This window comes from Malus domestica, chromosome 05 (genome assembly GCF_042453785.1).
Source record: "Malus domestica chromosome 05, GDT2T_hap1".
Lineage (NCBI taxonomy): Eukaryota > Viridiplantae > Streptophyta > Magnoliopsida > Rosales > Rosaceae > Malus > Malus domestica.
The window spans coordinates 40,467,563-40,494,195 of NC_091665.1; the positions used below are offsets into that span (position 1 = coordinate 40,467,563).

At 37.1% G+C, this 26,633-nt stretch overlaps 1 protein-coding gene across 1 annotated transcript; it reads left to right on the plus strand.

The window, feature by feature from the left end:
* The first annotated feature begins 10,411 nt into the window (after positions 1-10,411).
* On the plus strand, positions 10,412-12,845 carry LOC103435152 (glucan endo-1,3-beta-glucosidase 11). Its single transcript, XM_008373541.4, has 3 exons — positions 10,412-10,786; positions 10,886-11,985; positions 12,432-12,845. The coding sequence occupies exons 1-3, from the start codon at positions 10,720-10,722 to the stop codon at positions 12,519-12,521; spliced, it is 1,257 nt and encodes a 418-aa protein (XP_008371763.2). The 5' UTR covers positions 10,412-10,719; the 3' UTR covers positions 12,522-12,845.
* Positions 12,846-26,633: the final 13,788 nt, after the last annotated feature.

The window sequence follows — 26,633 nt, forward strand, 5'->3', positions numbered from 1 at the left end:
TGGGTTACAATCTCTCTCTATTTTGATCCTCTGATTCGATCTCCGTAAGGTGTGTATTTGTGGATGTGCGATTGATCCAAAGGGCCGTTGGGCTTGATCTAAGGATGAACGTTCTTCAAGGGCCGTGGACTTGATCTTGAAGGTGGATTTGAGCGGATCTTCAAAGGGGCTTTTGGGCTTGATCTTTGAAGAACAGTGATGAACGGATCTCTAAGGGCTTTTGGGCTTGATCTTGCAGAACGGTTGGATGTGTGGATTTGTCGACGTTGTTGATCCAAGGGCCGTTGGGGCTTGATCTTGGATGAACGGATGATAAACGATGGTGCTTTCTTCAAGGGGCGTCGGGGCTTGATCTTGGAAGAACGATGAACGAAGAACACTTTCTTCAAGGGCCGTCGGGGCTTGATCTTGAATTGGTGGATGATTGTTGATCCAAGGGCCGCCGGGGCTTGATCTTGGAAGAACGATGAACGAAGAACGAAGAAGGCTTTCTTGATTCTTCGGGAACTTGGATGCTTGAGAGCTTCGGAGTTTCAGAGCTTCAGAGCTTCAAGGTGTCATATGAATTCCTCTTAAATGAATGAAATGGGCTTATATTTATAGAATTTTCCAAGGCCTAATTTTGAATATAATATCCCGGATGAAATAAGTCGTTTCTGCCAGGTGTTGACACGTGTCCTATTTGATGACTTTTCCAACTCATTTCAATTTTCGTTGAGTCACACGCTACGTGTAAAATTTATGTAATACATGAGCGTTGACACTTTGATTTATCGGTCAACATTTATTTACCGAAATTTCGATGTCTACAATATCATTTTTAGTTTTAAATATAAAAATAGTTTTTAAAGTTAATCCACATGTCGTTATATGATTGTATTTGTGACACCCACTTGGCACCACATCATCACACTTACAGAGCAATTAAGAGATTTTTCACGAAAAAAACTAAAATGATCACGATGGACAAATTCAAATAAAAACTAAAATGATTCATGACAGACAAATTCAAGAGCACTACTATTGATTATCACTAATGGTTAAAGACCAGATTAAGGAGTTATATCAATGTCACGAATCATTTTGGCTAAAAGGCCTTTAATTTATTTGATTGTTAAATTTGATGGTATTTGTGTCTATTTAGGTGAAATTTTGGATATATTTGAAAGATTTTATAAAAAATGACATTTTTGAAATTAAGGGTTAATTTTTTGCTATATTTGATAAATGCTCAAGAAATACATAAAATAGTACTGCAAAATAACACCCCTAAATTTGTACCGCGTTCAAACATTTAAAATGCCTACATAATAAACAAATCTAAACTTTGAATATACAACACCAGAATATTGTAATTTTTGGCTACTCGACTCGGTTGATAGGTTGATTTGGTGGTAATTAATTTTGAGTTTTGTAGCCACTAAATTTATGGATCTGAATAAAAAACACTCCGTTTTGAATACAAGAAAAATGTCAAACAAATGTATAGGCAAAGGATTGTATCAGTACTATGCATGTGAAAGGCATATTATTTGATATCTATTGCTATACATATCAAATACCTAACCAACCAGTACATTAATCTCCGCCGTTGGCAAGCTGTGATTCTTTCCTACCGTATCTAATTTTCTTAATTAACTTGATCAAATTAAGCTTCGTGGTTGCTGTCCTAACAAGAACCCTAATCAGAATTTAATCATTAATTTAAAAAATGAACAACTACACACATATGATCGAAGTTTCTTTCTCCTTTACTATCTTCATGGACAAACTTAGCTCCTATTTCTGCACGTGTAGATTATAAGAATTAAGAACCCTAAAAAATTTGACGGTCTAAATTGGTGTATTTCGAGTCAGTCGATCAGATGACAAGAACTTTACATGAATTTATGCAACTACCTGGTAAAGTAAGGCAAAAAAAAAAAAAAACATAGCTACGTAGGACGACACTCATTTGGTCTCCATCATTCCCACGTATTATATAAGATTCAACCCTTACCCACTAATCAAATTTTGGCTGACCCTTTGTAAGACGTCTATGTCTGGCCTAATCACGTAAATTTTGCTTTCGATTTTTCTTGTTAAATATAAGAGCGAATAATATTACATGTACTCCTTGTTTGTCTTCTTCGCTCTCAAAAGTAATTAAATTTAGGGTTCCCTTATATATCCTACTCGACCAACAATTCCACCATGCATGCATGGTTAATGTTTTTCCGTCTAGGGCCAGATTTTATTGTTACCTTTTCGTTACAATTTACTAGTATATGTCAACACAAAGTGTTAAATTTTTTGCTTTGGATGTTAAAATTGAAGGAGAGAGGAAGGGAGTGGGAGAGAACTTGGGAGTGAGGAGAGAGAGAGGTTGTTTTTTATTTTAAATTAGAAATGATAAACTTACATGTAGGTGAAGTTTTTTAAAAAAAAAAAATTTTGATCTGTGAAATTACGTTACTGTCCTTAATTTTTTTTGTTGTGATAGAAGACAAATATGTTTTTTCATCATCTTTTGGTTGACAAAGAAGATTTTATTAATGTAGTTTTAGATTATCAAGTAGATTAATTGTCGTAAAAATGGGAACACACGAGATTCGAAAGAAAAGAAAATGGTTCCAACTAAGTAAAACATAGTTCTCTGGATTCTTGAATATTCTTAAAAAGTAAAACGTAGGATTCTCTTTCCCTTTCTTTTCTCCTTTTATTTACCCCTAATATGCTTACCTGCAACAAATACCTGCAAAGAACAGGAAGAGAAAGGAAAAGGTAAATATGATTCATAAGCCAATACATTTCATGTCTGCCAGGGTGTAGAAGGTGGACTCACTTGGGTTGTTTTGATAGCTTTAACTATGAGCCAATACTTTAACTTTAACTAGTGTACGTGGAACCACTTAGTATTACGGTTTAGTGGTAGTCCTCTTTACTTGTAAGTGAGATGTTTTAGGTTCGATTCTCGCCAAAGGTGAATTTGAACCACATTATTGCTAGCCTATTGTAAGGTTAAACACACTCCCTCCCTTTAATGTAAATAACATCGTTTGTTCAAAAAAAAAAAAATCTAGTGTACGCGGAAAAAAATTATTGTCCCTACATTTTCTTCAAAGGGCAGCCATCAATAAATGGTAAATAGCAAAACGCGTCGATATGCTATATATATTGACATTATCAATACAAATTTTTATCCTTTTTCATCCTTCTAACAAATTAATGATAAATTTGCAGTGAGAGTTTATGCGTATCCTTATATGCAGTTTTACAAGGTCCAGCGCAAAAGATTTGTTTTCACCTAATTAAATATATATGTTAGTTTCAACGTACAAGCATGCAGTTGCAAAAATTCAAAACTCAACTTTGAGATTTTTTTTTTTTAACAAATCATCGTTGTTCATTAACAAACAACTTAAATAGTATATCAAAGATGTGTACAAATCATGCAATTTAACAAGATTACAAAACCAACATGAAAGAGGAGGTTCGATCTACTGTATGATAAAGGCATTTTCATTTAGGTGCCTCAAATTTGGGTTTATAGACTTTAAGAAAGTTTTCCCGTCTTTGTTACTTTAGGGTGTCTTTGGTGCACGAAAATGAATTTCTGGTAACTTCTCCTCTTTGGGCTTATATTTAATACATTTTGATATATATAGATACACACACACACATCATCCAGATAAGTGAAATCCAAGCAATTGGATGTCCAACTCAGATCTATTTATTGATCAATAAATATACTCTAACACTCCATATTTGTCTAGTTTTCCATGCCTTTTCCCAGGGAGTGGGAAATATATTTTCCTATTACCATATTTGGTAAAGATGAAAAAGTAAACATGAAATAAAGAGACAAATTAAAATTAGTATTTTATTTCTTGATAGAGGATGAAATTTAAAAGAAAACAAAATTGAGTAGAAAGAGTTATTGTGGACAATAATTGGTTTTTTGTTGTAGACAAGGAGAAGGGGGCCGGCGGCAAGGGTAGAGAGAGAGGAGATATGTGTTTGTAGAATCATAGGGGAATTGTGTATTGAGGATATGTTATCCCTCGTACGTAATGTCTTTATTTATAATAGTAAAAGGAGAGAAGAAATCCTTCATCTCCAAGGAATACAAGTCCATATAGGAAATAATAACTAGAATCAAATCTAATATAGAATTTACACAATCACACTTAAACTAGGAAAGTTCACAACACTCCCCTTTGAGTGTGTAAATGCTCAAGATAGATCCAACATCATGAAGAAGTTGTGAAAGTTGACTTGTCGGCACTGATTATAAGGAACAACGCTTATTCTCAATAAGGTATGAACTTGCATAAAGTAGTAAGTCTCTCTAAAAAAACCCTAAGGCTATGGCAAAAACTCGAGTATGGACAAAATCCACAGTCTAAGGAAAAACACGTGAGAAACACAAAGTCAAAATAAACGTCTATGGGATGTCATCAAGGATATGATCAACCCAATGTGGGTGCCTCGTTAAAACCTAGTTAGGCAGCAACAAACCCAGTGGGAAAAATGTTCCTAATCGTAGGGAAAAAAAGTACATTAAGATCAAGCAAGTATTCTTTAGGATACTCCCCCTAAGTTTGACACAATTCCTAAGAGAAATAGTAATGTTACAACTTAGAGAGTTTACGCATACCAATTCCTTGAATAAGCTTCTAAAACGTCACATTCAGTAGTGATTTGGTGAAGAGGTCGGCCAGATTGTCTTGTGAACGGATTTGTGTGACTTCAATCTTCTGATGCTCTTATTGTTAATGTGAAAAAAAGAACTTCGGCGCAATGTGCTTGGTGTTGTCTCCTTTGATGTAACCTTTCTTGAGCTGTTCAATGCATGATGTGTTGTCTTCAAAGATCGTCGCATGGACATATGCAGTGGGGTAGAGATCGCAGGAGCTTCGAATATGGCCCACTACTCCTCTTAACCAAAAGCATTCCCGAGTTGCTTCATGTAAGACGAGAATTTCAGCATGGTTAGACGAAGGGGCAACTAAGGTCTGTTTAGTTGACCTTCAAGAGATTGCGGTGCCTCCAACAATAAAGACATAACCCATTTGAGAACATGCCTTGTGCGGATCAGATAAGTAACAAGGCGAGAATCGACTCGAGAAACAGAGGGTGCGACATCACTCGAGGATCCGTAGGGATAGAATAAGCCCAAATTTGTAGTACCCTTAAGGTAACGGAAAATGTATTTCACAACAGTCCAGTGTCTGCGTGTTGGTGCTTTACTATATCTTGCCAAAAGATTAACAGCGAATGAGATATCGGGTCTAGTACATTGAGCTAAGTACAATAAAGCGCCTATTGTACTTAGATAAGGAACTTCATGCTTCAAAATTTATTTATCATTCTCATTCAAACGGAATGGATCTCGTTTTGCATCTAACGATCAAACGACCATAGGAGTACTCAAAGGCTTCGATTTATCCTCATTAAAGCGGCGCAACATCTTCTAGGTGTAGTTCATTTGATGTACTAGGATTCCATCTGAACAGTGCTCTATCTTGAGACCGAGACATTATCGAGTCTTACCTAGATCTTTCATCTCAAATTATGACTTCAGGTGCGCGACAGTTCTCGCGAGCTCTTCAGGAGTTCGATAAGGTTCATGTCATTGACATGTATTGCAACTATCACAAAACCGAAATGCGACTTCTTAATGAACACACAAGGTATAGTCATTGTTCACATATCCCTGACTAGTAAAATACTCACTAAGACAGTTATACCACATTCTTCTGAATTGTTTTAAACCGTAAAGTGAACACTTTAGCCGAATTGAGAGCGTGTTCTGGGGTTTGAAAATATTTGATCCAGTCAATGTAAGTCATTTGGAAACTTTCATATAGATATTCGTATCAAGATCCCTATAGAGATATGCAGTTACTACGTCCATCAATTGCATACTCAGTTTTTTCAGAAACTACCAAACTGATAAGGTAGCGAAAAGTAATCACATCCATAACAGGTGAATAAGTTTCGTCATAGTCAATCCCGGGGCGTTGTGAGAAGTCTTGTGCAACAAGATAAGATTTGTAACGCATAATTTCGTTCTTCTTATTATGCTTCCGAACGAAAACCCATTTGTAGCCAACGGTTTCACATGTGAAGAAGTAAAAGCTACAGGTCCAAACACCTTATGTTTCGCAAGCAAATCAAGTTCGACTTGGATTGCTTGTTTCCAGTTTGATCAATCAGTTCTACGTCAACATTCATCAATTAAACGAAGTTCAACGTCATTGCTTAACATGATCTCAATAGCTACTGTATCATTGACGATCATCTCATTTCTACACCACACATCATCTAAGCTAGCATGATAGATTGAAATCTCACTATTCTCAGAAGGAGGATTCGTCTCTTCAATGACGCTTCCGTAATCTAGAATTTTCTCATGAGTTAGATAGAATAAGTAAACGACAGTTGGATTCACGGTAGGCTCTTTAGAAGCCTGTGTCGTGGGTTTATTCTTCCGAGGGTGTGAATCCTTTGAACCAAGAGGTTTGCCAAGCTTTTGTGTAAGGGCAGATGATTGGCTAGCCGCTAATGTACGTGGATCACCAAGATTGGCGTCCCGGGCCTCCAAGAGGAAAATCTGTCATACATTTGGTACATCCATCTTTGCAGGTACATTCGCAGCTGGAATATGTGATTTTGTCATGCGTACTAGATCGGTGAAAGCATCTGGCATGCTCTGAGTTATGCTCTGGAGATCTACTAAGCACTGTCATTTAGTTTCAAATTGAGCGGTGCGGGGATCTAAATGAGATAAAATGGGAGTTGTCCACGATAATTCACGTCATTCTTCAGGAACGTTGACGTTTTTATCTCCCCTTAACGACGGGAATACTGTCTCATAGAAGTGACAATCCATGAAATGAGTGGTAAACAGATCGCCTGTCAAAAATTCTAAGTAACAAATAATTGAAGAAGAATCATATCCGACATAGACTCTCATCATTTGCTGAGACCCCATTTTTGTACGTAAGGGTGGCAAAATCAGCACATAGACCGCACAACAAAAAAAGCGTTGGTGCAATATGTCGGGTTCATATCCGATAACCAACTGAAGGGCGCTATATGGTTGGGTCGCAACAGGCCTTAGGTAGACCAACATGGCTATGTGCAATATTGCATGGCCCCAAGCAGCGATCGAAAGCTTGGTACGTATGATCAATGATCGAGAAATCATTTGTAATCACTTAATAAATGTCTCTGCCAGGCCATTCTGGGTTTGAACATTGAGTACTGGATGTTCAACTTCAACCCTACCCGACATGTAATAGTCATCAAAAGTTTTAGATGTTAATTCTATAGCATTATCCAATCGAATAATCAGGGTGGTAAGCCCTGAACTGGATAACCTGAGCCAATAGTTTGGAAAATGCAGCGTTCCTTGTGGACAACAAGCACACATGTGACCAACATGTGGAAGTGTCAACCAAAACCATAAAATATCTAAATGGTCCGCATGGAGGGTGAATCGATCCATAAATGTCCCCTTGAATCCGTTGTAGAAAAATGGGAGAATTTGAACGAATCTTGTAGAAGGCTTAGTAATAAGTTTTCCCATATAACATGTTTGACATGCGATTCCTTGAATCAAACCTAAACTTCAGGTTAGTGGATGCACATGTGATGATTTGAGTATACAACGCATCGCTATTCGTCTAGAATATCCTAAACGATCATGCCAAAGTGTAATTTCGTGCGCGGTCCCAAAGGTTGGGCTAATCACATAGTGGCTTTTAATGGGACGTATGGTCATAGTATACAAACCACTCGGGATACGCTAAATCTTCTCTAGAATACGTTTCTGGCCATATTCGTAGGAAGTTATGCACAAAAATTCAACTTTGTTTTCTACATGGGTTTTAGCGTGGTAATTGTTATCTCTAATGTCCTTAAAACTCAACAACGTTCTTCTGGAATGTAGAGAATAAAGAGTCTCATCAATGGTCAAGATTGTACCATTGGACAACATAATACGTGCCTTACCGTATCCTTCAATCAAGTTAGATGGGCCTGAGAGGGTTGTCAGAGGTGCATTCTTAGGTATAAAGTTAGTGAAATAGATGTGTTCACGCAAAATGGTGTGCATGGTTGCATTATCTGTCAGAAAACTAACTTCTACACTAGTCATTCCTAGAATAAAATTAATTGAACCAGTCACATGCATAAAAGTTCAAAAACTTAAATCCATTCAATTAATTTTGTCGAGAAAATTTTATGAACCTCAGGTTTATAGTACCTACAAACAAACACATATATATACAGAAATATGCAACAAGAAAATATGCAAATAGAACTTCATGTCTATAATTATAATTGAATTAATTATTTAGACTTCAGGCCAAATTTAAAGTGTGGGTGAAAAAATATATAACACATTGGGCCTAAAATAATTAGGGAATGAAACTCGGGGTCCAAAATATGCAGCCAAGCCCAGAAATTAGGCTTGAGTAGGCATAGGTTGATCAGGCCCGAATTTTCATAATGGGCTACATGCCCAATATAGTAAACCAGCTGCACAAAAGGAGCCAAGCCCAAACTGGGGCCGGATCATGTGTGATGCGACACGGGGGAACACAGATACATTAGCGGGGCTGGGATCTGGTGTGGCACACATCGCTGGGACATCATAGCCCTTCAGGCCGGTGTTAGGTCGAGCTAGGTATTGGGTCGCATCTGCGAGCCCGTTCTAGAAGAAAAAAAAAATCTTCTTTTTCTACGGGCCGAGAAGGCCAGCCCAAATATTTGGCTTATGGTTTCAACGAAGAACACCCCATCTAGAGCTGGGTACAGTCACCAGGGACGAAGGCTGGCGCCGTTGTTGCATGCGGCCGTGTTTTGGAAGAAATTTCTCGGTGCAAGGTCATGGGTTCAACGGTGAGCAAGTTCATAGGGATGGAGGGAGTACCTTGACATCGGGGGAAAAAAGAAACATAAGACATTCAAACTGGAATCTCACCCAAATTCGATGAAAATTTTCAGGAATTTCAATGATATTGGATCAAAAACCACGACACCAAGTCGGATTTAAGCAGAATATTACACGGCAATGTCGTGGTCTCGCCTTAGGCGATGTGGTTGCTTAGGGTCACGAGTTTGAAGAACCTAGATGGTGATTTCAATGTTCTTTTCTTATTCTTTTTTTTTTTCAATTCAATTCATTGCATATTCAATTTAATAATTTTAATGCATGTACATATATTTGATGCAATTCATGGCAAATATCAAATTCACACAATTCAACAATTATGCATATACTGCATACATAATTTATGTAGAATCTAAAATTCGAAAAACGTAAAGTTGAGTCATGCATTATGATGAATGTTCATGCTATCAGGGCTGCAGAAATATCGAGATAAAAACCGTTGTTTTGAAAGAACCTGACTGTGTGATAATATGAATGAACTGGTTTGATGCAAAAAAATCTTCAACGTCAGATTCCTAAGCGCAGTGGTAGGAGCGTGTTGATAACGTGTTGTAGACCATTTTATCTAACAAGGAGAAGGGGGTTGGCGGCAAGGCTAGAGAGAGGAGAGAGATGTGTTTGTAGAATCGTAAGGGAATTGTGTATTGAGGATATGTTATCCCCCTACGTAGTGCCTTTATTTATAGTAGTAAAAGGAGAAGAAATCCTTCATCCCCAAGGAATATAAGTCCATATAGGAAAGAATAACTAGAATCAAATCTAATTTAAGATTTACACAATCACACTTAAACTAGGAAAGTTCACAACATTTATCAATATTTGATGAGGATAATGTTGTCTTAAGATTTTGTAATAAATGCTAAAACTGTGCAATAAATTATAAACGATAGAATTAGAGGCGGAAAAGCAAACCCTCCATCCTCTATCAGTTTTCTTTTCGAGTAATGTTATTCATACCATGTTTTTATACCACATTTTTATACCATCTTATGTGGCATCTGATGTGGACATCTATATCATTTGAAAATTTTGCAAAACCCAAGGAAATGAAGGAGAAATACTCCTCGTATACCACAATAATACTTTAATTAACTAGTTTTTCTTAATTATTAGTTTATTAAATAATGAACTAAATTTGAAAATCTGATTAATTCAAATGATGTGGTTGTCTACATCAAATGCCACCTAAGGTGGTATGGGATTTCTCATATCAAATTCTAGCAAGAGATTTCTCATTATGGTAGATTCCAATTCTTGAGACTCTTGTCTTCGAACAAACTTTGGTTCTTGTTATCATATTCTCATCGTTCGATCGGTTCACCAAATTGGTGATCTCTAATTGCATATTTAAGTTTAATCGACATTTTGTTCAAAAAAGTTCAACCGACTTAGTGGGATTTCCCTTTGCCTTTATTGGAAGAAAGTGTCCGGGATATTTTAGTCATAGGAAGTATATAATAGGCACTTGGCGTGGGTTGGAAGCCTGCCATTCCAAAAGAAACCTGAAAACCATCGAGTCAGAAAAAAAATAGAATCATCCCACAAGTCATTTAAAAACCAGTCGAGAGGGTAAAGAGCCAAACCAAAGACAACATTGGCAAGGGAAACCTATAACCAAAAAACCCCAAAATTTTCAGCCAAGAAAAGAAAGGAATTCTCTCCTTCTCCTTCTCCTTCTCCCTACACAAAAAATAACAGCTCTATCTCTACTCTCTCTCTCTCTCTCTTCCCAGTTCTTCATTCTCTCTCTCACACACACATATTTCTCTCTCTAGATGGCCACATTTTTCAGCAGAATTGCCATTTTCAAGATTTTTCTTGTATTTTCTCTAAGTTTCTCAGGTACCCTTTTTATTTTTCTTCATATTTTTTTTGTGTGTTTATTTTTTCAAAGTTGTTCATGTTTGATCACCAAATTCTAATGATTTTTTTTCCTCGCAGATATTGGTTTCCTACAAGGAACTACATCACTTGGCATCAACTATGGCCAACTTGGCAACAATTTACTTCAGCCAGAGAAAGTCCTGGACCTCTTGAGCTCCCTCAAGGTAACGAAAGCGCGAATCTACGACACGAATCCTCAAATCCTCACGGCATTTGCCAATTCCGGCGTCGAGCTAATGGTGACCATCGAAAACGCCGTGTTAGGCCAGTTGATGAACCCTCAAGCAGCCTTCCAATGGGTTAGCTCCCACATCAAGCCTTATTTCCCAGCCACCAAAATCACCAGCATTGCCGTAGGCAACGAGGTCTTCACCGATGATGACACAACAGTACTATTATCCAATCTTGTCCCGGCCATGATCAGCATCCAAACGGCACTAGCTCAGCTAGGCCTTGATTCCTACATTAAAGTCTCCACCCCTTGTTCTCTGGCGGTCCTCGAAGAATCCTACCCGCCTTCGGCCGGAAGTTTCAAACCCGAGGTGGCTCCGGTCATGACACAAATGTTACAGTTCTTGCAAAGCACAACGGCACCTTTTTGGATCAATGCCTATCCATATTTTGCATACAAGGGTGATCCAAACAGAGTCTCTTTGGACTATGTACTATTTAACCCCAACCAAGGGATGGTTGACCCTTTCACCAAGCTACACTATGACAACATGTTGTATGCACAAGTAGATGCAGCCATTTATGCTATGGCTAGGTTAGGGTTCAATGGTATTGAGGTCAGGATTTCGGAAACGGGCTGGCCATCCAGTGGGGACTCGAACGAAATTGGTGCAACGCTACAGAATGCTGCCATTTACAACAGGAATCTGTTGAGGAGGCAGCTCGAAAATGAAGGCACTCCTCTGAGGCCTAAAATGAGGCTGGAGGTCTATGTGTTTGCTTTGTTCAATGAGAATATGAAGCCCGGACCGACGTCCGAAAGGAACTACGGACTATTTCATCCGGATGGGACTATGGCTTACAATGTTGGATTGTCTGCCAAATCAACTAGTAGATCACCAACTTCATCATCATCGTCGTCATCATCATCGTCATCAACAACCTCATCAGCTCCCATTTCTGATGTTTTTTCCTCTGCTACAAAGGTAAAAAAACCATAGGCTCTCTCTCACTTTCCTCGGAATTCTTTTCTTTTCTTTAACATATGATTCATCATGAGAGAAAAATAGTAAATAAACAGGCCAAAAGGCAATAGTGTAACAGAAAGTTGTGTATGCATATACTAATGCAACAAGACCATTTTCTACATAAGCACATTAAACATAAATTCTATGTGCATGGCGCCAGCTCCTTATTAAATAATAGATTAGATACGCTGCATACGCATCAATATTGTATCGATATTTGAACATGGATCGATAGCATATCTGTGCATCGATCCTTTTTAGCTGACAATCAGTTTGTCCTTTAAATGTCTGCCGGACTAGTAAATTAAAATGCTAAATTTGGATAATTTGTGATCTGCTTCTTTTGTTTTATTTCTTTATATAATTTTTCTCTCTAATAATTAATGGAATTTATTTTGAAACAGGCAGCAACCATGGAATATCATCAAAGCTGGGTGTGCTGGATTTCTGTTTGCATGCTGACCTTCCATGTTTTTATGGGAAGACCATTTTAAGCAAATGGGGGGAGCTAGTTTATGTGAAAAAGGATTAAATTCGAAAGCTTATATTCTTCACAAACAAGACTACTACATTAGGCCATGACCTTCATCGACATTGAGTTGTCATGCAGCAGCTTAGTTAGTATTCTGTTAGAGAAGACTCAAGGCCATTATTTGAGTTTAGTAACTGTGACAAAGTCCTCAGGATCATCATATTGTAAAAACAATTATTCCTCAATTTAATTTCAATGTCATTATATCTTAACAAAAATATGTCTGTACATTATTGTGTTGTTGCTGGAGAAAAAATAGAATATATACAATCACTTGGTTCAAGTATTTAAGAGCATTTATATTTACTCATGCACTCGAAGTAAAAAACCCTAAAACATTTTACTCATGTACTCAGGGTCCTCTGTTCTAGTCTTATTCCTCTCTCAATAAACCTTGTATTAAAAAAAAATGTTATTTAGTACTACGATCTAGTGGAATTCCTATTCATTTGTAAGTGAGAAGTTTATGTTCGAATCTCGTGAATGACGAGTTTGAAACTGTTGGATAAATATGTCAACAATCTGTGATAAAAATAAATAATAAATGCGAACAACTAATTAATAGTGTATGAACAATGAAATAATATTAAACAAACAAATTGAAGATCGAGACTTGCGTACCGCAATGTCCTTGAAACAAAAATTTCGTCCCTACTCAGTGCTTTGTAGTTCTATGGACGTCTACTTCACCAGGATTCAACGATCAAGTCAGAATTCCAGCATCGAAAAACTTGACTTCTTGCGAATTTTTGTGTGGTTCTCTCAAAAAGGATATTTGTGATTGTAAAAGAAGTATGTTGATTTTCTGTATCCTAAATGCCATGCAGATGGATGTATATATAGTAGGTATATGCATGTTCGCAACAGGTATGAAAAAGAGATGTGTCTGTTGGGAGACATCTTCTCTAAAGGGGTGCTTTGCTCTCTGCATTCTTTCATCACTCTTCACAGACTTTATCTGAAAGGATGAGTATGTTGATAAAAATAATAATAATTAATTAATTAATTAATTAAATTCAAAATTAATTAAAAATAATTAATTAAATTCGAAAATAATTAATTAAAGAATTTAATTATTAGAGCCCGAGCTCAAGGCCCATCTTTTGATCATTAATATATATTAATTATCAATTAATTAGCACACATTAAAGCCCAACCCTAAGGGTGAGCCCAATTTTATTCTTCAAGGTCCATCACTCCAATCACTTTCTATAAGGGACAAAGTCTTATATAAAGTAAGGAAACCTTTTGGTAGTAACTAATGTGGGACAATAAAATTTCTACTCAAAATTTCCAACAGAAACTAGTTTATTCCTCTCACTCGTTAGTACAAATATATCGTTGAATAGATATGTCCCTTCTGATTGGTTGCAAGGAAAAGCTCCTTCCTTTGTTACGTGGAATCCATAACTGTTCCTGCATATATATATATATATATATATATATATATGTATTTCTCAAATTTGCTTTAATTCTCTCCATGGCTATCCCTTTTTATCCACCTAAAAAATCAAATATGACACATAAAGTTCATGTATAAAAATGAGATAATGAAACCGTAGAGTGTAAAAAAGGGAAAGGCCTTGTTTGGCTCTTTTTATTATCCTGAAGAAGCACACAATTTGGGCGGCCAAAGCTAGCTTTATTCTCCATGGCCTATCACAAAGTTAATAACCGTCAGCATTAGTCATTGCCTTGCCAATTCCTTTTCGCAAAGGAGCTTTTGCTAGCTTTTGTTTGGCCTTAGTTCATCCTGATGAGGATGGTCTTCCTCTTAACGTCAGCGAACGTGCTGCACATGCACTCCAACAAATTTTCACATCCCCCACTAAGAATTCTCAATTTTAATTTTTTAAATTAAAACATAAAAGAAAAAAGAAATTTAGTTGTTAAGTGTTTTTTAACCCTTTTAACTGGAAGTTAATTAATTATCAAATTGCCTAGACTTCTGCAGAAAATTGTTGTGTAGCTCGGCGTTTTGCTGGCCTTTTTGGCTTAAGACAAATTAAATCAGCCTATATTTTCACTGCCAGATATTGCTCTAGGTGATCACATGATGAATGATATACCAATATGGGAATACTACTCTAGGTGATCACATTGTGTATGCAAATTTCTTCTTTCTTGTTCTTAGACGAAAATACACATGCAAAAACAATTAACACCTTAGGTCAAGGTCAAAAGCCTAAAGCACCCACGATGAAATTTTTTTGGGAGGGGGAAGCTTTTCTCCACACACATGATGAATGACATACTACGAGGATTTGCACTTGGTAAGATACAAAAGTTACGATCACGTGACGAGTGCTATATACTCACATAGGTGGGAATATAATGAATGTACATCCGGTGATGACATGCAACATGTTCCCCTTGTTTAATTGGGACTCAAACATTCGAGCTGGGGCATTTGATTTGATGCCTTAATTCCTAGTTTTATATGATTTGATATGTTTATATATACCGGATGACATGCAACATGTTCCCCTTGCTTAATTGGGACTAACATTTGAGCTGGGTCATTTGATTTGATGCCTTAATTCCTAGTTTTATATGATTTGATATGTTTATGTCATATATATATATATATGTGTGTGTGTCTTTGTCCATTTTCTTTGACATGCTTAGGTTTCTGTCCAATGTATCAGACATACAAGCTTTATCTGTCAAACATATTATATGGTGTCATTTCATTCTATCTTGTTAATTGTCTTCTTCTTCTTAATACCTTAACCTTATAGATTCGGAAGGCACATAAATCCAGAGCTATATATGTGTGTGTGTGTGTGTGTGTGTACACAAGCTATATACAAGGGATGATGAAACTTGTTGATTGAAATGTAGGGTCATTGATTCTCATCTCTCCCCTATATAATACACACACACATACATATATATATATATATATATATATATATATATATACATACATACACAAGCTATATACAAGGGATGATGAAACTTGTTGATTGAAATGTAGGATCATTGACGTTAGGCGGCTGGCCACCTTTTTTATTAATCCTTAATCGTTTGAAAATTAATAATACACACACACACACACACACACACATATATATATATATATATGTACACAAGCTATATACAAGGGATGATGAAACTTGTTGATTGAAATGTAGGATCATTGACGTTAGGCGGCTGGCCACCTTTTTTATTAATCCTTAATCGTTTGAAAATTAATAATACACACACACATACATACATACATATATATATATATATATGTACACAAGCTATATACAAGGGATGATGAAACTTGTTGATTGAAATGTAGGATCATTGACGTTAGGCGGCTGGCCACCTTTTTTATTAATCCTTAATCGTTTGAAAATTAATAAAGGGCGCTTAGACCTGCTTAGGCATCTGCCTAACCCACCTAGGTACCTACCTAGATCTCGACTCTCACTTAGAAAGAATTTCTATAATTTTCATTTTGCTAAATAAAATGTAAGAGACTTGTTGAATACTTGGATGAACGCTCACAATATGCTTATTCCCCAAGTTTGGCAATATGTTCTAATACTTTATAGTTTATATGTCATTTTATTTGACAATTTATGTATTCCAATACAATTATATATTTTTTAAAGTATAAGAAGGCACTTATTTATATGATATATAATAAATTTACTTAAATCCGCCTAATCTCCCTAGGCCCCCACCTAGCCGCCTAGGCGTTAGTCCCCAGCCCGGCGCCCGACTAGTGCCTAGTGTCTTTTAGAACTTTAATATATATATATATATATATATATATATATATATATATATATATATAAGAAATGCTAAGAAGACTCTCGAAAAATGACTATCTATGAACTCTCTGTTACTTCATAATTTGATGTCAATTTACGTACTAATATTATTAAAAATTGTATTAAAAACATAAGGTGACAAAAAATTAATAAAAAATCTCACTTTTCATAGTCACTCTAGCATCTCTCTTATATATATCTATATATATATCCATGATTTACTATATTGCATGGTTTGGAAAGGTCACGTTGTAGGTTGTTTTTCAGTCATGGGGGCCTCGGGAATGAGATTTGGTATGAGAAATTATTAGCAAGCCGAAAGAGCAGGATGCATGCTGCGGCTGTATATATGGACCACCGTAATTCTTAGGAATGATTCTGTCGACACAATGATCTGACACGGAATATATGGTACCACTTTTGTATATTATATATGATCCTTGGCGGAACAAGAGTTGAATAATTTGTCGTCTTCCACCTGAGACGATAGACTCATTTGAGGAATTGATGAAACTATTTGTTTCTCAACACATTTTCCAGACCGATCGCTTGCATTCTGCAGATGACTTGTACACTATTCGCCAGAAGCCGGACGAGTCACTACGAGAGTATGCCGGTCGCTTCAGCCATGAGTATTCTCGCTGCGCTGAGGCAGATGACAATACCACCATCAAGGCCTTCACGGCAGGCCTACGTGATTGTTTCTTCAAGTACATGATCAATGCTAACACTTAGAAGACTTACTTTGAGGTGATGGCACAGACTTACAACTATGCCTCCACTGAGGCAATGACATATCAAAGGAAACCCCCAACAGCCACCCTTATCAGCAAGTAGGGAGTGGAAGCCAGATCCAACCAATGAGAAGACCTCGACCTTCCAAACGGCAGCGGTGCCTCCTTCTGCCTTACTTAATACTTTGCCAAGTCAACAGACATATCAATCTCAGGGCAAAATGAAAGATTTCCATCCTCACAGGTCTCATTTTAGTAAAAGTAGTAAGGGACACTACTGCGATAACCAAGGGTATCACCACGATAATCCCCGACCTCAGGCAGTCAACACAGTGGGTCAAGCACATGTCAGGACAGCCCTTACCCCGAGGTATGAGACATACACACCTTTGAACGCCACATGCGTGGCCATTTACCCTAGCATAGCATACCTGACACCGAAGCCAAAGCCGAGGCACCCGAATTACAAGTCTACGAAAAACACGGGCACGTTTTGCTGCTACCACGAGTATAACGGCCATGACTGCGAGAAGCGTATCACCCTTCGTGATCATATTGAAACTTTGGCACGTGAAAGAAAAATTGATTAATTCCTCATTCACCCTCCAAAGGGTAACCGTAACCAACGACAGGTAAATGTGATATATTCCATAAGCGGTGGCACACCCATATCTAAATCTTCCAACAGGGCCATGAAAAATAGTGAACGAGCTTTAAGGTCTGGCCACCAAATGTTTCATGTGGAAAACATCAGGGGAGGCAAGCATCAAAAGCCTAACTGGGATCCAATATGTTTTTACCCTGAGGAAGAAAGATGTATCATCTACCCTCACAACGACCTACTGATCGTGGAAGCTCACATAGCTAATGGGGCTTCGATCAATATCATGTTTGCTGAAGCTTTCAGGGCACTTAATGTAGCTGAACACTTGCTCGATCGCTTGATTTCCCCTCTGATAAGCTTCTCCGATGATATCGTGCAACCTTTGGGAAGCATACACTTACCTTTCACCATTGGTACAGACCCTTACACAACTACCATTACCACTAACCATGGAAGAAAATGCCGATAATATCGGCGAAATATCGCCGATATTATCGGTTTTTCGGGACATGGATATTTTAATTGGTATCCGAATGGTTTTCGGCCAAATATCGCGATATTATCGATAATATCGATAATATCGCGATATTTTGGAAATATCGTGACATTTTTTTGAACGGTGCAATCGGACTCCGAGCCGAACGTCGGAGAAGAACGCCAGAGACGGTGTGCCTATTCCCGAGCCGATTTCGTCCCAAAAACCTTGCAAAAACACAATTTTTAACTTCAAATTCACATATAAACTTCAAATTTCACGCATGCAAGAGGTAATAAACGATTCAACATATGTGATGTCGGTTTAGGGTTTAGGGTTTCAATGGAATCTCACCTGAAAACTTGTTCAGCGGCGCACCGCCACAGACGACTGAGCTAACTCCGACTTCGCCAGAGCCACGATCAACAGCGACGACACCCAGATATCGAGAGGGATTCGAGATTGTCGGACTGAAGAGCAGAATGCTGTGGTGTGTGTGTAGGGGAAGGGAGAAGAGAGATCGAGAGATCTCTGTGTGTGTGTGTGTGTGTGGGAGAAGGGAGAAGAGAGATCGGAGAAGGGAGAAGAGAGATCGGAGAATGGAGAAGAGAGATCGAGAGATCTATGTGTGTGTGTGTGTTTGGGAGAAGGGAGAAGAGAGATCGGAGATCTCTGTGTGTGTGTGTGTGTGTGTTTGGGAGAAGGGAGAAGAGAGATCGGAGATCTCTATGTATGTGTGTGTGTGGGAGAGAGAAGGGAGAAGAGAGATTGAGAAGGATCGAGAGAGAGAGACTGAGGTCGTGGTCTGCGTGTGTGATGTTTGTGTACGTGCGTTGTGTGCGTGTGTGGTTGCATGCCAAGTGTCATTTGTGTGTGTATGTGTGGGTTCCTCCTGTCAGGAGGACACATGACTGACTTAATATTCCTGACAAGTTTTACAATTATTTTGACAATTTGACAGACTCACTCAGTATTCCCGACAAGTTTTACAATTATTTTGACAATTTGACAGACTCACTTTTACAATTATAATTTGTATTCTTTTCAGACCATGGATGGTGGTTTCATTCAAAACCGTGTGGCGATATTGTTTTAAAAGGTGGAGTATCAGAGCCATTGTGATATTCTTTCAAAGCTGCATTCTTTCAAGAGGTCGAGTATCATAGCCATTCAGAGCCTTTTCGATTATTTTATTTCCCTTACCCCTTTCAAATTCATTCCAGAGCTTGAACACAAAGGGTTCCATATTTAAAGTAAGTTTACAAACTTATATTTATATTCTTATAATTTATACAACAACAAAAAAATTTGTGTGAACTTGTATGTTAATTTTTTTAAGTAATTAATACTTGCATGTTAGTTTTTGTAAGTAATTAAGTAATGTTAACAATTACATGTTAATTTTTTAAGTAATTAATACTTGCATGTTAGTTTTTGTAAGTAATTAAGTAATGTTAACAATTACATGTTAATTTTTTAAGTAATTAATACTTGCATGTTAGTTTTTGTAAGTAATTAAGTAATGTTAACAATTACATGTTAATTTTTTTAAGTAATTAATACTTGCATGTTAGTTTTTGTAAGTAATTAATTAATGTTAACAATTACATGTTAATTTTTTTTAAGTAATTAAGTAATGTTGTATAATTATTCCCTAGGATTATTTTAATATGTTTAATGTTATTTATTATTTTATTTCCCTTACCATTTTCAAAGCCATTCCAGCTCAATTCCAAAGCTTGAACACAAAGGGTTCAATATTTAAGGTAAGTATACAAACTTATATTTATATTATTGTAATTTATACAACAACAAATAAATTTGTGTGGACTCGTATGTTAATTTTTTTTAAGTAATTAATACTTGCATGTTAATTTTTGTAAGTAGTTCGGTAATGTTAACAATTACATGTTAATTTTTTTAAGTAATTAAGTAATGTTGTATAATTATTCCCTAGGATAATTTTAATATGTTTAATGTTATTTATTATTTTATTAATATTAGGTTTTATTATCAAATAGGATAATTATTCATTAATATTAGGTTTTTTTATTATCAAATTGGATTATTATTCATTAAATTAGATTATTATCAAATTGGATTATTATTCATTAAATTGGAATATTCATTAAATTGGCTTATTATCAAATTGGACTATTCATTAAATTGGATTATTATTAAATTGGATTATTATCAATTTGGATTATTATTCATCACTATGTTTTATATTAGGATTATTTTTAAGATAATTGGATTATTCATTAAATTGGCTTATTATCAAATTGGACTATTCATTAAATTGGATTATTATTAAATTGGATTATTATCAAATTGGATTATTATTCATCACTATGTTTTATATTAGGATTATTTTTTTATCAAATAGGATTTTTATTCATTAATATTAGGTTTTTTTTATTATCAAATTGGATTATTCATTAAATTGGATTATTATTAAAGTGGATTATTATTAAATTGGATTATTATCAAAAAGGAATATTATTCATCACTATGTTTTATATTAGGATTATTTTCATGAAACATAATTATCATCATTTATAGTAGGATTATTTATATTAGGATTATTATCAAAAATGAATATTATTCATCATTTATATTAGGATTATTTTTTTATCAAATTGGATTATTATTCATTAATATTAGGTTTTATTATTCCATATTATTTTTTTAATTACTTAAATTTTTACAATCATTTTCTTTACTTCATATTTAATTCTTCTGTAGAATAACTTTATTATTTAGGTTCTCTTATATAACCGTCATCACTACTATATTTTTTGGCCAAAAAATATTTGTCTAATTTTCATGAAAAATAAATGTAGGTACTTATACGATGTCCAGTGGAGCTACTAAACGTGATCCAGCTTGGGAACATGGATACCCAATAGACGGAAACAAACATGGCACAATTTGCAAATATTGTGGTCGGGTAATGAAGAGTGGCGAAGTGACACGACTTAAGTACCATCTTAGTGGATTAGATCCAGCAAAAAATGTCCAACGATGCGATAATGTCCCCCCAGAAGTGAAGGCATTCATCAGCACATTATTAAAAAATAAAAAACAGCAGAATGAAAAGATAACACAGGGAATGGAAAATATTCGAGCTGGGCTATGGGGAGAAGTCTATGGCCAAGAGCTTGATAGTGATGATGATGACGATGAGGACGAATGTGATGATGACATGGGACCTGAAGAACGACGCAGTTTGAAACAAGCATTACGTGCCTCCAAACAGTCAGCATGGGAAAGAGAACATCTTCATAAAATTCCTAATAGAGGACAAGGTTCCGGGACAAGTGGTGGTGCACAAATGAGACGGGGAGGCAGTCTTAGAGAATCACAACCAACACCACCAATAGCCCCAAGTTTATATAAGTCATCCAAAGCACGTCAAAAGAGTGTTTGGAGTTATTTCACTGGAGGTAATGTGAAGGAGGGAATGGGGCGTCTAATTAGCAAGTTCTTTATCTATGAAAATGTCCCTGCTGCGAAGGCATCATCACATCATTTCAAAAATATGGTAGTGGGATGTCAACAGGCCGGTGTTGGAGTACAACCTCCCACTCCCTATGAGATAAGAAACAAATATTTGGATATGGAGTATAAAGACATTGGCGAGTATGTTAACAAGTTGAGGTCAAAGTGAGAAACTAATGGTTGCACAATCATGTGTGACGGATGGACCGGCCCGACCAGATTGTCTATCATCAACTTCATGGTATACTCCAAGGGAAAGACAATTTTTTTGAAGTTTGTTGATGCTTCAGACCATATAAAGAATTACAAGTATATTTACAAATTATTGAGGGATGTAATCATGGAGGTGGGAGAGCATAATGTTGTCCAAGTCGTGACCGACAACGGTTCTGCATTTGTCAAAGCTGGAAAAAAGTTAATGAAGCATCATAATGTGTTTTGGACATCATGTGCAGCACATTGTATTGATCTCATGTTTGAGGCAATGGGGAAGAGAGAGAATGTTGCTACTGTGGTCAAAAGAGCTAGAACGATCACAAATTATATTTACAATCACGGTTGGTTGTTGGCAAAGATGCGTGAATTTTGCAAAGGAGAAATTATTCGTCCAGCTACCACTCGATTCGCCACCAACTATATTGCATTAGACAGCATACTCAAGAAGAAAGCAGGGTTGAAGCAACTATTCACTAGTGACGATTGGGCCAACCACAATTTGAGCCGCTCAAATACAGGTCGTATGGTGGAAAGTATAGTGCTTGATCATGCTTTTTGGACTCAATCAGAACATGTGTGCCAAGTGTTTGAGCCTCTTTACAAAGTTTTACGGATCGTTGACATAAAGGTGTATCCTACTATGGGGGCAGTATATGAGTTGATGCGTGTAGTGAAGGATGAATTGGAAAGAAAACATGGTGCAAGGTGGGTCATAAAGATAATTGAAGACCGATGGTATAAAACATTATACCACGATTTGCATGCAGCAGGTATAAATTATGTCATAATTTTGCAATTCGTTTCTTTAGTTGCATAAGTATTATTTCTCTTATTAGAGTATGTGTTTCTTTGAACAGCATATTATTTGAATCCCCGATACCAATACAGACCCGGTGTTGGAGATGATGGTAACCTTATACGTGTTGTACATAATGTATACTCTAAATTAGACTCTGCATCACCAGTAGTTGGCCAATTTGGAAATGAGGTAGACAATTACTTAAATTATAATAATTACTTTGTTGGATTAAACTAACACGATTTATTGAATTCAGCTAATATGGTTTAAAGATGCAAGAAGAACTTTTGGAGAACCAACATCAGTTGCTGCTCGAACAAATATGTCTCCTAGTGAGTATAAACATATTTCACTATAAGTTTATAATAGAATTTGTTTGAGTTATTAGGCTTATCAACATTGTTTTTCATTGTAGCTGAATGGTGGATCATGTATGGGACCGATGCACCAACTGTGAGAAAGTTAGCAATCAAAGTATTATCACAAACAACTTCCTCATCTGTTTGTGAAAGAAATTGGAGCACATTTACACTCATACACACAAAGCAAAGAAATAAGTTGGCTCATAGTAGCTTGGAAAAATTAGTTTATTGCTATTACAACATGAAGCTTCAAATTCGAGATAAGGAAGCAGAAATAGATCATGTCGACCGTGGGGACCCACTAAATGTGTTTGATATTGTTGGTGAAGATGATGATACAGAGGGTAGCCAACTTTTTCAATGAATTAGACCTCTTCATCTAGATGATGATGAAGGCAACCCAGCTCATAGAGTTGCTGAAGAAGCACGTAATGAAGGGATAAATGTAGAAAGAGTATTAGAGGAGGAGGTGGGATCTAGCAGCTCTGACTCTTTGGAAGAACTTTTGCGCCCAAGACCAAGAAACACTGGAATTCTATCTTCTTCCAATCCTACACAACCACAACATCGTGCTGATACTAATGATATCTCTAGTACAAGATCAGGAGACTCACCTACCACCGAAGGTGGGAATGATGAAGGACATAGTGGAGTTGGAGGTAGTGGTGGTGGATATGGAAACTATTATGGATCACCACCTCCCGGATATATGAGCTCCTTCACTGCTGAGGCAAACTTCACGCATGCAACACAGGATGATGACCATGGCAGTAGGCGGGCATGACCAGGAATTGGTGCCATAGGGAAGGACTATACTCGCAGAGAAAGAGGCAAGGGGATTTTTGTCAAGTCAAGAAGATGACTCGTTATCTAGAACTTTAGACTCTGTTGGATTGGGAAGTAGTAACTATGGTTATACTCATAACCAACCATTTCCCTACCCTCCATATCCCATTCCTGTTGGGATGGAATCAAGCGACTCATGGAAACAATCCCAGACTCAATCTTCAAATGATTTTTCTTATGGACAACCTCAACCAATCACGAATCCATATGGGTGGCATGTTAACAATTACATGCAAAACTATTTTGGGGATTTATCATTTGATAACTACTCTTCACAATACACTCATTCTACACGTAGAGATGATGAAGATAGTGAAAAATTTGAACCTCATAGAAACTCTATGTGGTACTAAAGTGTAAAATATTGTACTAATTCATTATATATAAATGATTGTGGTGTGTTTAGACTTCTTTCATTAATTACTACATATTTTCTACACTCACAATGTTTGTCAGCTCGCTATATAATCAACTTGATAATGTTAAATCCATCATGCAATGCATTTCTTTCCAATTTTTTGTGATAAACTAATAGATAATTGACTAAATAAACATCCTACAAAGTTTCAATAAAAATTTTCAAGTTTTTCTTACAATTTCCGTGGTTTCCATGTAATTTTTATCGATATCGATATTTTACCGATATTTCCATCGATATTTCCGTGTTTTCGGACTACCGATATTTCCGATATTACCGATATTTTCTTCCTTGCCACTAACTTCCTGATAGTTGATTGCCCAATGGCATACAATGTCATCTTGGGATGCACATGCATCAATAATCTCAAGGCCATGGTATCCACACATATGTTGTTGATGAAATTTTCAACCCCCTATGGCAATGGTTACATCAGAGGAGAACAACTTAGTGCACGATCATGTTACAACATTTCGGTTAAGCAACAACACCTGCCTGTGCCCAAGAAAACCCTTTCTATACATAACCAAGTCATAAAGACTAGCTCAGACGAAGCCAACTTAGATTTTCACGGTGGCAACAATCAACCCGACGATCCTCGAGATGACTCTTTCACCCAGCAAGCGCAACCCACTGAAGAGTTGGAGAATGTCTTTATCTCAAAAGATTATCCAGATCGCATGGTAAAGATTAGCACCACCTTGTCACCACCCATTCGGTTGGCATTGATCTCTTTTTTGCAAGAGAACACTGAGGTCTTCGCCTGGTCATACGAGGACATGCCAGGCATCTCTCCCGATATCATCTGTCATCGCTTAAGTATTGACCCCCAAACCAAGCTAGTGAGACATAAGCGAAGATCATATGACGCTGAACGGTGCAAGGCAATAAAGGCAGAAGTTGAAAAACTCAAAGGCATAAGCTTCGTCTGCGAAGTCAATTATCCAACGTGGGTAGCAAATGTTGTCCTTGTTAAGAAGAATCCGACCAAGGAAAGTCTCCTGCTCCAAAAGGTCTTGTGGAGAATGTGTGTCGATTACACCGACCTAAACAAAGGATGCCTGAAGGATAGCTTTCATCTTCCTCTCATAGACAAACTTATAGACTCTACAGCAGGGTATGAACTCTTGAGCTTCATGGATGCTTACTCAGTATACAACCAAATCCTCACAAACCCTTCGGACCAATAACACACAGCCTTCACTACTGAAAGGGGACTATATTGCTATAAAGTCATGCACTTCGGCCTAAAGAATGTAGGAACGACTTATCAGAGATTGGTCAATTCAATGTTCGCCGAACAGATTGGGAAGAGCATGATATGCTAGTCAAGAGCAAACATGCTAACCAACACAGCACCAACTTATCTGAAACTTTCACCATTCTGAAGAGATATCGAATGAAGTTGAACCCCAACAAATGTGCCTTCGGCATATGCTCTGGCAAATTCTTAGGCTTCATGATAAGCCAACGAGGCATTGAGGCTAATCCCGAGAAGATCAAAGCAATCATTGACATGAAGGAACCGGTAACTTCAAAAGACATCCAAAACCTTACTGGTAAGGTGGCAGCCTTAACTAGGTTCATCTCCAAGGCCACAGACAGATGTGCTACTTTCTTCAAAGCACTTAAGGGAAGCAAGAAGTACATTACATGGACTGATGAATGTGCTGAGGCATTCAAGAACCTCAAAGACTACATGAGTAAAGCCCATCTGCTCTTCAAACCTGAGGTTGGTAACACTCTCATTATCTATCTGTCGGTATCGGCTTCAGCAATAAGTTCCGTTCTCATTCGAAATGATGGTAATGTCGAACGACTTGTCTACTACGCTAGTAAGGCCTTACAAGATGCGGAGACACGATACTCCAACATTGAGAAATTGGCTCTAGCATTGGTTATGTCTGCTCAAAAACTTCGTCCTTACTTCCAAGCACACTCCATCATCGTGCTTACCAATCATCATCTTCGACAAATACTCCAAAGTCCTGACATTTCCGGGCGAATGATCAAATGGGCGATAGCATTGGGTGAGTTTGACATCTCCTACCAACCAAAGCCAGCTGAGAAGGGCCAAGCAGTGGCAGACTTCATCACCGACTTCACATATCCTGTTAACATTGTTTCTATGCCTAAAGAAGTGGTTTCATTACCCTCGGAAGCTCAGAAAACAGAACAAACAGCCCCAGCATGGAGCCTATATGTTGATGGCTCGTCCAACCAACAGGGTTGTGAAGCAGGACTAGTCCTTACGACCCCTGATAAAGTGGCAATGGAGTATGCTATTCGTTTCAAATTCAAGGCGTCGAACAATGAAGCCGAATATGAAGCCCTCCTAGCAGGCTTACG

Bases quoted from the DNA above. Each gene is read 5' to 3' on its own strand.
- LOC103435152 (XM_008373541.4), top strand. From the start codon at position 10,720: ATGGCCACATTTTTCAGCAGAATTGCCATTTTCAAGATTTTTCTTGTA. The intron at 10,787-10,885 runs GTACCCTTTTTA...TTTTCCTCGCAG, and splicing joins ATTTTCTCTAAGTTTCTCAG to ATATTGGTTTCCTACAAGGA. The intron at 11,986-12,431 runs GTAAAAAAACCA...ATTTTGAAACAG, and splicing joins TTTTTTCCTCTGCTACAAAG to GCAGCAACCATGGAATATCA.